The sequence below is a fragment of the Grammomys surdaster genome, unplaced genomic scaffold (genome assembly GCF_004785775.1).
Source record: "Grammomys surdaster isolate TR1022 unplaced genomic scaffold, NIH_TR_1.0 126036, whole genome shotgun sequence".
NCBI classification, from domain to species: domain Eukaryota; kingdom Metazoa; phylum Chordata; class Mammalia; order Rodentia; family Muridae; genus Grammomys; species Grammomys surdaster.
The window spans coordinates 4,896,104-4,909,019 of record NW_021620849.1 but is presented as its reverse complement, the minus strand read 5'-3'; the positions used below and the strand labels follow the sequence as shown (position 1 = coordinate 4,909,019).

Here is a 12,916-nt window from a genome sequence, read left to right as displayed (position 1 = left end):
GCACTTTGCAGGCTTTCAAAACTACAAATGTCTACTTTGTGTAGATAGCTCTGACATGTCAGAACTGACTTAGACTTATTTGTCTAACCTCAAAGACAGGCATTCCCACAAGACTCACAGCTCTGAAATATCTGGCAGTCTGTTTCCACAACTCTGAAATCGCTTTTGGAAGGTGAATGTTGTGGGAAAAAGTTCAGCCCTTTAGAGGCTGTGAAACATGTACAGCACAGAGTCTACACCTCAAGGGTGTCTTTAAAGTACTCAGTGTTTAAAAAACAAATTTCCTCCATCCTTGAAAGGCCATGATATACTCCACACTATAAAATCCTTGGCTTATGCAGACTGTTCTATGATGCCAGCTCTTTATGTAAATACATAGCATCCTTGAGCGTTTCTACTATCTTTTGTTTCTCCCAGCAATTTCACAATATTCCCTGAGTCCTTTTACCACCTCCTCTAGAACAAATGAAGGCCTAAACTAATATTGTCTGCCCCAGGGAATCATGAAGAAATGATGCTGTCAACATATAAGGTAAGAGATTTACTGAACACAGCGTGGGCAACAACAAAGGGAGACGTCCCCAGGAAATGTAATGATGAATGAAAATGCACAGCCCTGGCGTCTGAGACGTCGAAGGCATTTTCAACTGCAGGACCAATCAGGCAGCAGAAGTTTGAGGAAAGTCCTTTAGAGCTAACTATGTGCTCTTTTGTCCTTTCTGGAAATGAAAGGCCTAGTTATCATGGAGGCTACACTCAGAACTCCAAATACAAAGCTATGACTCTTGCCATTTGTGGAATTCTCTTGAATAGCTATTGATGTGCATCCCCTTTCTAGAAATGATGCCAATAGACTAGTGTTATCAGTAGCCACCCCTCCCCCCGTCAGCAATTTGTGCTGAGGCTTTAGAAGTCATTTAGGTCATGGCATCTATTCCTCAGCTCTGTCATTAAAGGTCTTTAACCAAAGTTTTCTAAAAGTTTTCTTGTGTCATGGAGGAGGATGTCACCAAGTTCTCTGCATGGGATGGCCAACCCCGACCTCTCAGGACACTCAGGTTCTGCTTCAAGAACTGGGAAGTTCTTCCCAACTTCCAGCCATATTCTATGAGCTGCTGGATACTGTTCTCCAGGGTCTCATCTACAGGCTACAAAGTGTTCATGGCTAGTCCAAGTACTGTCTCAAGGCCAGATCCCTCCAGTGGTTCTTTGAAGAATTATATGCAAAGACAAGGGCTTGTGCCAACCGGACACAATGAAATGAGCTGTCGCTGAGCATGCTGGAGTGCACACATGACACTGAACATGTGTACTGCACATATTCCATAAACCACTGACTCTGAGTGTCGAGCACGGGGAGAAGAGTGCTCCATAGAAAACTGTGGGTATTCCGAAGGCTCAGCCATATGAACAACATTTTGGTAACTTATTCACCCAACACTGGCCTGTAGGTAGATAAACTCATCCAGGTTTTAAAGCTGCATTAAAAAAGAATAATTATCTAGAGGGTATATGCTATGATCTACAGGGAGATTCTGGTCAATATGCCAAAACAAAACACCAAAAACCCAAAACAACAACAACAACAAAACAATAACAACAAAAAATCAGTGGGGGGAGGATTTTTGAGTGGAGGTGTCATTTTAAACAGACTTTACTTGCATCTATATTTTTAGATATTTTGAAGATTGTAAATGGCTTTCTAATTTATAACTAAAATACACTAACAGCATATATTTCAAATTTATAAGTGAAGAAAAAGCAATTATCCTCATCTTGAACCAATGTGTTCCATTCATAAATTAGTAATAACCAGATAACCCTCAAATTCTATTTTTAAGTTTTCTGAAAATCACATATAAAAATTTGTAGGTAAATTAATTTTGGTAAAGATGGCTCTTTCTTTCCCCCCTTCCCTTCTCTTCCTTTCCTTTCTCCCCCACCCCCAACCCTTTCTTTCATCACATCGATCTGTGACTTAGAGACACTTCAGAATCATCATGTATGACACGGTCGTCAATGGCAACAAGACCCGATGGGGTGATGAGACTATCTTAGGAATTTACCCATATAGCCCTGCGTCACCACAAATATTTTCTCAAGATCCTTTTCTGAAAGAGGCATTATTCAACCTAGAAAAGAAAGCTAATAATTTGGCAAGTTAACAACAAAATTCTTAGGTATATGCCAAAATATTTTAACCTAGGCAGAAAAGGCTGAAATTAAGAAATACCTTTACATTTTATAATATGAATCTTCTGAGCTGACTATAACCCCATCCATGAAGGGCTCACCCTATCCTCACTCATCACCTGGAACACGAAGCATGAGAATTCAGTCCAAATTAGGCTCACATTTCCTACCAATTGCTTGCACACACTGGATAGATGGTTAAGTAGTATGAATGTAACTTCTACTTACTGTCTTTCTACCTTCTTTTAACAATGGGTAGCGAAGGTAATGACAAAAGTATAGGGCTTAACCCTACACCACTGATAAGCTTATACTTTCTAGAAGTGCATTTTAGAAGTGATACAGGAAACATACACATTTTAACACCCTATAAAACTACAAAACCATTGACTTTCTCATGATCTATTTTTGTTGTTGTTTGGGTTTTTTAAATAAAAAAACATCAAAATATAGAAAGTCATATGTGCAAAGGTATTTATTTTATTGCTATATATAATGGTAAACAAGCAAAAATAGTTTCCAACATTAAAGGAATAGGTGTGTCACTGTTGGGGTGGGCTTTATTACCCTCATCCTAGCTGCCTGGAAACCAGTCTTCTAGCAGCCTTCCGATGCAGATATAAAACTCTCAGCTCCTCCTGTACCATGTCTGCCTGCATGCTGCCATGCTTCTACCTTGATGATAATGGACTGAACCTCTGAACATGTAAGCCAACCCCAATTGAATGTTTTCCTTTATAAGAGTTGCCTTGGCCATGGTGTCTGTTTACAGCAGTAAAACTCTAGCTAGACACTCACACAGCAACTACCCATACAGATATTAATGGAGCAATGGTACTGGAGCCTGAGCCCACAAGAGGAGGCTGATCAATAAGCTCTCCAACTAAAACCAGAAGAGGCAGTCACATGAACATGTATGCAAATAATGACACAAAGTGCAAAAATAATGACAAAGTCAAAGCCACATGGCTCCTCCAAAAATTTACATGTCTCAGCTACTACATTCTAAAATACTGACATGGGCAAAGTGCTGGATGAAGAGCTCAGAAGTTCACTAATAAAAATGGTCACTAACCTTGGAGAGATCTGAAGAAGCAAATGAGGTCAGGTTAGAGTTTGCAGAAGCAACAACAGAGAGGAGAACATCAGCAAAATGGACAGGCAAATGGGCAACACTGAAGGAAAACTCAGGCGGGAAATGAATAGTGTTAAAAAGTCGTGTAGATACAGGAAACGAAAAGCACATCAATAAAGTGTGCAAATCAAAATACCAGGGAAGAAGAACAAAATCAAGGTTCAAATATCAATTTTGAAAAATGAGCAGCACCTACCCTGCAATGAGATCAAGGATCTGTCCTGGCTAGCTTTACATCAACCTAACACCAGCTAGTGTCATCTGAAAAGCCCAGCATATTGGGGGCGGTGGCATCCCTGGACTGATGGTCCTAGGTGTTATATAGAAAGCAGGCTAAGCAAGCCATGGAAAGCAAGCCAGTAAGCAGTTCCTCCACAGTCTCTGTTTCAATTCGTACCTTCAGGTTCTTGCCCTGCTTGAGTTCCTGCCCTGATTTCCAAGCCAGGGAGAAGCATCCTTCCATGCCCTCTGCATCAACTCCTGTGTCCAGGTTCCAGTCATGTGTGAGTTCCTGCCCTGATTTCCTTTGATGGTGAACAGTGATGTGAAGTAGTAGAACAAACCCTTTCTTCTCCAAGTTGCTTTTGGTCACATTGTTTAATCACAGCAACAGAATCCCTAACTAAGGCAAAGACCAAATTAGGATACAAGCACAACTTGGGACAATGACAACAACTAAAGGCATAGAAAATCTGCTCAGTGAAATCAGCACAAATTCCCTCAAATCTAGAGAATAAAATGGACATTTAAATACAGAAACATTTAGTACTACAAACAGACAGGTACAGAAAATCATTTCTCAAGAATACATCATAAGATGTCAAAAACACAAAGCAAAGCGATCTCACGCGCACACACATTGTGACCATGAACATCTGTGTCTGTGTCCTTGTCCATATTGGGATGGGATACCAACTTATATACATAGGGACCACATCAGAATAGCATTAGCCCTCTTAACAAAAGCCAGGACAGCATGGAACTGTATGGTTCAAGTCCTAAAAGTAAACAACTTCCAACAAAGCTTGTTGCTTTATCCAGCAAAGATACATTGGAAACTGGTGGAGAAAGAAATCATTTCAAGGCAGGTGGCTCATGACTTCCAAGGCAGCCAGCCCTGCAGAAGACAGGGTTAGCACACAGAATGGGATAAAAAAGACAGTCTCAAGCATTCGGGAATGAATGTATTCCAGGAAAAGATGAGCAAAGAAGAAGATGGAAGTCTCTCATGTCTAACACAGTAAGCCAGTATAAGATCCTCAGACTAATACAGAGAAAGAAGATAACAAATATTAACAAACCAGAAAAGCCAAGAAAAGCTGTAAGAATTACTAAACATCTCCAAATAATAATCTTACTTGTAAAAGCGTCAACTCTCACCAATAAAGGGAAAGAGACTGATTGATTAGATTTGAAACAAACAACAACAACAAAAAACAACCAAACAAAAATACTTGATCCTTGTAGCTGGAAAGATAACTCTCTAGTTAAGAGCACTAGCTGCTCTTCCAGTGAACCCAAACTTGGTTCTCAGTACCTACAAAGGACATCTCAGAAGGGCCTATAAATCAAGCTCCAGGGACTAGATGCCCTCTTCCGGTCTTTGTCGGGATCTGCACACACATATGCCACAACCACATGGACAGTCACATTAAAAAAAGAAAAGAAAAATAATTCTTAAAACAACAAAAACAACAACAACAACAAAACAACAACAACAACTCTGGCCCCTGTAAAGAGTTGGTCTGATGCTGCTTGTATTCTAATGCTAAATTCTCAAGACGTTGTCCTCCCCTCACCCCACCCCACAAGCAGATCCTCACATACAGCAAATGATTCTTATGAGAGCCTTGTTCCCTAATTCAACTGGTCAATAAAAGTCTAAAGCCTGTGATTGGGCAGTGCAAGGAGAAAGGTGGGGCTTGAGGATCAAGTGAAGAGGTTGCAGGTAGAGGAAGGGAGGGGAAGAAAGAAGGTGGAAGGAGGTAGAGGAGGCTGCCATGAAAGGAGATGAACTGTGAGTGAGTGACCAGGCGAAACAGCAAGTCACAAGAAACTTTATAGCTGGAGAATAAGCCAGAGTAGTTCCAAACCTGCCCAAATCTAGGCTTAGAGCTTGTAAATAAAGAACTTGAACTGTGTCTTTTATACAGACTAACTAGGATTATGAATTTATTTTACCGGCCCCAATTATCTGTTACCTCTAAGAAACAGCTTACTCATGAAAGTCAATTTATGAAGTGAATGGGAACCCCAGAGAGGCTGGAATCAGTATCCCGATCCCTGGTGAAATAGAATCCAAAACCAAACTAAAGGACATGAAGAACACTACTATGTATCAATAAAAAAATTCATCAAAGAGATATAACTATTTTAAATAAATGCATTGAATGTTAGAGACCTGACTTTCATAAAACTAATAAGCCTGTTTCATAAAAAAAGGGCTGGACTCACAGGCCTCTAAGACCTTTACATATTTAACTATACATTCTTTAAAAATCTCAGCCACACCTTACTATTTCTCAAGAGAGCTTTCCTTCCATATTTTGACTTCATCTGTTTATGAGGCAAGATGGGGCCAGATCCAGGCTGTTTAACACAGCACTACTACCTGTGGACATCTGGACATCTGGACATGTAGAAAGAGTTGTGCATTCAGAGGACATGAGGACATAATCAAGATATGACACACTTTTCCCAAGGGCTAGTCACACCGCCCAAATCTCTCCTTTCATTCTGACTTAGTTCCCTCTCGCATGTTACTTTCTCTTCAACAGCAGTATTCACACAAATGAAAGACTCCCTTTTCAAATATATCAAATTCTGGCTTCACTGTATTACAGATTCTTACATTATTCACTTCTTTTCTTTTTATTACAACCAGACTTTCCAAATCACAACAAAGATAATTGGGTTTTCATGGGCTAGTAGTTTAGCCGAACACACGGTTTTTGTGAAGGACATTGTATCTACCTATTTTGTAAGTGTTTGCTGCACACTCGTGGGCTCTTTCCGCAGACATTTCTAATGGTTGGTGAGAACTAAAGATCCCCAGTTTCAGGTTCCAGCTGGCCAGGTACCCTCAGCATTCTCCCTTCTTTTATTATCATTTTGTCCCACATTCCTGCCAGGGACCTAAGGCTCAGAGTAGAATTTCCTTCAGGACATCCCACCCCAGTGACTCATTCCATAACAGAAAACAAATGGCCAGGGAGACAGTGTGGCAGAGACACAGGAGACAGCAGGGCAGAGGCAGGGCTGGGAGAAACACGAGTGACCCCAGATCAAGGGACATTTAAATCTGTTTTGTAGACATTTTTCAAACAATGAGAAAGCGCCATAGCTAGAGTCAAGTTTCTAACCACAAACCTTCCTCCTCTCTCAGACCAGGGGTGAATCTGCACTCTTCCCTGCAGCCACAAATGAGCTGTGGAGCACAGCCTGACAGCTCTCCATTGGCCTCAAAAAGGCAAATCTCATGAAAAGAATTTCTGATTCTTACCATCCAGTTGCTCTAAATTTGTTTTTCCAGCATACACTCTGGCTGGCCATACCTGCAACTCCATTTTTCCATATTCTTGCCAACCCTTAGTAGTGTGAAACTCTCGAAGTTTTCCAACATAACGGGTCCAAGAGGGGCATCATTTCTATCATAATCTCATTACCAATGAGAACAGAAACACTGCGAATCTTTCCTATCGTAGGGCTTCAGTTCTGACAACTGCTGGTTCCTATGGCTGGCTTACTGTTACATTTGGCAGTTTGTGCTTAATTTGATTCATAGCAATCATGGATACTGTGTGATAAGTATTTTCTCCCAGAAATGTAGCTTTTAAAAAATTGTTGACAACGTCTTGAAATGCTAACAGCAAAATTGATGAAATACTTTTTGTATATTAGGAAATTCAGCCTTTAAAAATCCCATGATTCAGCAGTTCAAGGGCACTCATAGAGGTCTCTGATTACCATGACACACTAGGCAATTTATTTATGATTTTCAATTCTAGTGTGAATTTCTGTCATTCCCAAATAATAAGCATGTCTCTTGTCAAATGAAAAATTAATTTCTTCATATTTTCAGATATTTAATCAGGATCATTTTGAGTAGTGGTTATTTTTTTGTATTTATAACCAATTATCATATCACCACTTACTTAGAATTTTGCCTTTTCATTCTACCCCTATTAGCTCCTGGGATTTTCTAAATACTGAATCTGCCATGGGATCTACATTCCGTTCCATTTCTCGTCTGTGTCTTTTCAATAGCACACTGCTCATAGTCCTCTGGCTTTATAAGAAATCTCTATAACTGAGGGAGACATGTGAATGAAGCCCTGGTCACTGTGGGACACAGCACAGCAACCTGACAAGTCTCTCTGGGGACCACAAAGCTTTGCTGCATTACCCCAGTCTTCCTTTGTCTCCAGTCCTTTCTTGCTGGTAAATACCTTCAGTATCAAACACTGACTCAGCATGACTTAAAGTAGATAATTGCAAGTTAGCCATGGTAGCACATGCTGGTAATCCCAGCACTCTGAGGGAAGAAACAGTAATATAAAGAGTTCAAGGCCATCCTTGATTCTATAGTGAGTTCAAGGCCTGTCTGAGCAACCTGAGACTTTGTCTTAACCAAAACCAAAGAAATCCAACTTCACTAAATTAACTATTTGTAAGCATTGCAAAAATATTTACATTCTTGATGAAAATCCTCCTTAAAGATTTACTTTTTTTAAAAAAATATGAGTACACTGCAGCTGTCTTCAGACACACACTAGAAGAGTGCATCGAATCACATTACAGATGGTGTGAGCCACCATGTGGTTGCTGGGAATCGAACCCAGGACATCTGGCACAGCAGTCAGTGCTCTTAACCACTGAGCCATCTCTCCAGCCCCCCTCTTGTTTTGAAAATTCTCCTTAATTATACACATGACTGTGTTTAGTTTAGAAGCAGCTTAAATCTATGCATTTGCTCTTATGTCTGTTGCCAGAGTTCTCTACGTCCCACATGGTTAAGTTTCCTGCTGAGGCCATATGCTGCTCCCTGCTTCAGAATTCTTCTGAAACAGCTGTGTATACTGTATGTTCTAACTAGTGTTCTACACTGTTTGTATTCTTCAGAAAACCTTTTGTGGGGTTTCACTTCCCCAGAGGAACAAGTGTCAAGTGTCCCTCACGCTTTAGAGGCTTTCTATTTTTGGTGGCTGGGACATAGAGCTTTGGCGGGTTCCATCCTTTCAGGAACCATTATTTTCCTAGCTCAAGCCCATTTATTTGTCTGCGCTCCAGAGAGCTTAGAAACCAAAGAGGAACTGACACATAGTAAAACTTCTACACCATGGGCTCTCATTGGCTGGCTCTGGTTAGCTCAGAGAATGATTCACAGACATGAGAGTACACACAGAACAGAAGATTACAGGGGATGGGACGGCGACGTGTTTCTGTTTATAAAGATGCCCCCAAACCTGAGGCCCTGAATTCTATCCCTGGTCCCACACAATGGAATGGAATAGCTGACTCCTGAATTTGTCCTCTGACTTCCACATGTGTGGAAGTGCATGTGTCAAGTTACCCCCAAAACCTGTAATAGAAAATCATATGGTAAACAGTGTGTATGCCATGTGCTCATATGAAAGAAACAACTAGACAACTAGTGGTATTTGCTGCCCTTTGCTTTCTGATTCTTAACAGAAGGTGGCAGAGGTGAAGCCCGCTCCCCAACACCCCCGATCACAAGGAAGTTTTTAATAACAAGCAAGACAAACAACCTTTTTAGGACAAAACATTTTACCTTTAGAAATGGTGGTTTTTCTAGTTCTGTCATTTAATAGAATTAATAGAAAAATCTTAATAGAAAAATTTCTAAGGGTGGATAGAGATAAACACTATCGATATCTATACTATATAAGTTGTTTATGACAAAAATTATGAATTTGTCTAGAAGTTCTAGGTATGTGCTTTGGGATAAAAAAAAATATAACAACAACAACAACAAACCTACCAGAAAACAGTTTAAGAGCAACTCTTTTTTTTCTAAAAAAAAAAAAAAAGATACACCCTACCAAATTATAAAGTTCTCAATTTGTTATGTGAAAAATGTAATTTAGAAGGAAATGTTTGATTTGTGAATTATGTTATATAATTATCTATAAAACAAAAGACTAAATTATATGACAACAAAGTCCCTTCTACTCCTAGAATATATTTTCTGTTTTGGAGAAGAGGCTGAGGTAGATGCATGACTCATAAATGTTTGTATCCTGGCTAGTTACACAGTGGTCTGTCGATTCACATTTTCTGACTTTTTATCAGCTTCACCATCTGCCTCTAAAATGATGTCTCCCCATAGAAAGCTAAGCTGGCTGTAGCTTCTGCCTGTGAGAAAACATAAAGCTCACTTACAGGTTTGTTTAAAATTGAGCATAACTTGACGTGATCATGGTTGCTTCAGTGGCAGCTTCACTTTGAGAGGGAAAGAACCTCTGAGGGAATTCTGGGGTCTGTGTCCACAGGCGAGGCCTGCTGGGAACTAAAGACCAAAGGGAATATTTCTAGAAAAGCTGAATGGCAGGAAAAGGTGAATACTCCAAACTCTGGAGCTTCACTGGAGAGGAGGAAGAGGAGGAGGAGGAAGGGGAAAAGGAGGCAGAAGATTGCCCATTGCCCATATAATAGGGCAGAAGGGGCTGCCAGAGTCAGGAAGGGACCAGTTCATATTTTGCCTGAGTGAATAAGAGACCAGACCTGAGCTGAGTTTAATGGTCTTCTCTGGAGACTTTGTTTATGAAAACAGTTTCCACTGTATCTAGTCCTGACTCAGGACAGCAAATAGCGGGCCACAAGCATTTTGATGTCCCCTTCACAGTTTCATTTTAAATGATCAGGAAGTTAAAATTTAAAAAGAAACACTAAAAGTTGAGGTTTCTCTTAATGGAAGTCACATCTAGGTTTTAGAACCCTCTGCAGGTGGAGGGCTACAGAAATTGGAGACGTCTGTGGCTTGGCATCAGGACAGTTCTGTTCTGCTTTTCTCCTTGCCCTGGCTAGAGAATGCTGGCCTGTTCTGTAATGGTGGGTCCATTTTGCCAGAAATATTCACATATTTGTGGGTGGAGTCAGTTGGGAGGCTGGGAGATCTGTCAAAAATCTGCATAGGCCAAATACTGCAAGGACTGCCAGGGGTTGAAAACTAATACCTCAGAGGTTAGCAAATTTCCAGTGTTCATGGAGCCAAAGGTGTGCTCTGAGAAGTTAGGAAAGTTAGGAGACCATTATGGGGAAGGGCCAGAAGGGAGGTGGATAAGTGTGACCCAGGTCCTTTCATGACACCCATCATGCTACTGGACAGCCTCAGGGACCTCCCTGCAGTCACACTGCATTGTGAAATTGGTTCTCTTGAATTGCCTCTGGCAAAGAAGAAGGAGGGGGTTTCATACAACTCAGGAAGTTAGCCAGACCTACAAGACCCTGCATACTCTCAAGATTAAAAGAAGCAAAATAACCCCCTCAAAGTCACATGAGCAGGAAGCAGCTGCTAGAGCAGTGGAGAATCTGTGGCAGAGCTGCTTACACACAGTGCGGTGAGCAGCAGAGCTGCAGCTTTGGGGAATGTCAGTCATGCTGGGATGAGCTGTTGGGTGATGTAACTGCTTGAGCCTTTCAGGCTCCTGTAAATCACCCCAATAAACTCAGTGCTTTAAACTCACACTAGATTTGAATGGAATTTTGTTGTTGTTGTTCTTGTTATGTTTGGTGGCCTATGGGGGATTAATAAACACTTTCCTACAACTCCCCAGTGGATGGTTCTCTGTTCATCGCCAGAGAACATCAAGGATGGCTGTAAACACAGGGGTGTCTTATTAATCCTTGGATATTGAGGTATATAATTGTTCAGACAACTAAGTCAATGTATTTAAGGGCATATAGAAAGTTCATTTTAAATGGATATGTCTCAATGTCTTATGTCTCTCTAAGAAAGTGATCTAAAGCTACTAACACAAGAACCTGCCCATTTTACACCTATAGAAGTATGCAGAATATATTGTTCATCTATGTTCTGGAGACTAAAGACTGCAGATTAAGACTTAAGAATGTCTGGCTTGGAGTGGCAACATAGCCCTAGTTTAGGCAGAGTCAGACTAAAAGTTTTACTTTCATTAATGAGAGAATGGGTCTGTAGGGTTGTGTGTGAAACTTAGTGGTTGAATGCTTGCCTATGGTCCATCCTTAGCTCTGCAAATAGTCATTTATAAAGGAGATATGCCTACATTAGGAAAGACGGCAGGAAAAGCCACCAACACACACAGGCTCCTAAGACCCACTCAAGGACAGTCTGAGACATTCCTAGTCCTAAACCTGGCTTTGCCAACGAGAGCCTTTTGTGTAGCTGGAAGACATATCTAATGACTTTCCAAAATCCCTTTTCTCAGACTCCACACTCACCATACAACCTCCTAACTGAGAGTTTCTCTGTATTATAGGTCAGCCCATGCACACATTTCTCTGGCTTTTCCAGGATGAGCATGGCAGTGTATATGCCAGTCACAGCCCACAGTGGAGATAAACAAAGTGGGTAATCTGTCCTAAACTCACCCCCTCTGTCTTTCTGCACCCCAGTGTGTGTGTGTGTGTGTTTTGTGTCTGTGATATGTGTGTGTCTGTGATATGTGTGTGTCTGTGTGGTATAGATAGATAGATGGATAGATAGATAGATAGATAGATAGATAGATAGATAGATAGATAGAGACAGAGGGGGAGGGGGAGAGAGAGAAAGAGAGAAAGAGGGAGGGAGGGGGAGAGAGAGAGAGAGAGAGAGAGAGAGAGAGAGAGAGAGAGAGAGAGAGAATACACATGTGCATGCAGATGTTTAAGTATGTGGAAGTCCAAGGTCAACACTGGCTATTTCCTTCAATCACTTATCTTCTGAGACAGGGTTTCTCACTAGACATAGAATTCACTGACTAGCTGACTAGCAAACTCTAGGAATCTGCCCATCTCCTCATCCTACCCTACAGAGCTTGGGTTATAGACACAAGCTACTGGACCTCAGCCTTTTTACCTGCATGCTTCAGATCTGAATAGAGGCCTTCATGCTTGTGGAGCAAAGAACGGCTTTATGAAGCCATCTCACCAGTCCTGACATGAGCTCACTTTCGAGAGTCAGATGTACTGTGAGAGTATTAGAAAACACAATGTCATGTCCATCAGGTGTTGTGGAGAACACTAGCTGTCACTTTCTGGCAGTTGGTTGGCCAAATACCTTCACACTGGAAATGATAATACTTACCTTTTACAGGGCAGTGGATTGTCACATCTGCTTGAAGGGCTGCTTCCACAGTGCCTCCCACAACAACAGACAGATGGTTGCGTTCTGGTCTGGTGACATTTCTTTCAATAGATAAGATGACAGGTGCCTCTTAAATCCAAAGGAGCAGAAACTGTGTTAGGTTTAAGCTCTTCTTCAATGATAAGCATCATTGATTTCTTGAAAGCAGGGAAGAGTGCTAGCCTCTTCATCCTCTGTGGTGAATCATACAGATTGCACACACACACACACACACACACACACACACACACACACACACACAC

At 41.1% G+C, this 12,916-nt stretch overlaps 1 protein-coding gene across 1 annotated transcript in view; it reads right to left on the bottom strand.

Annotated features, from left to right (window-relative positions):
- The window catches only part of Adamtsl3 (ADAMTS like 3), a 284,359-nt gene that overhangs the window by 24,951 nt on the left and 246,492 nt on the right, over positions 1–12,916 (bottom strand). Inside the window, exon 23 of the mRNA XM_028754834.1 lies at positions 12,615–12,743. Coding sequence (XP_028610667.1) covers positions 12,615–12,743 — 129 coding nt within the window. The remainder of the gene's footprint in view (positions 1–12,614; positions 12,744–12,916) is intronic.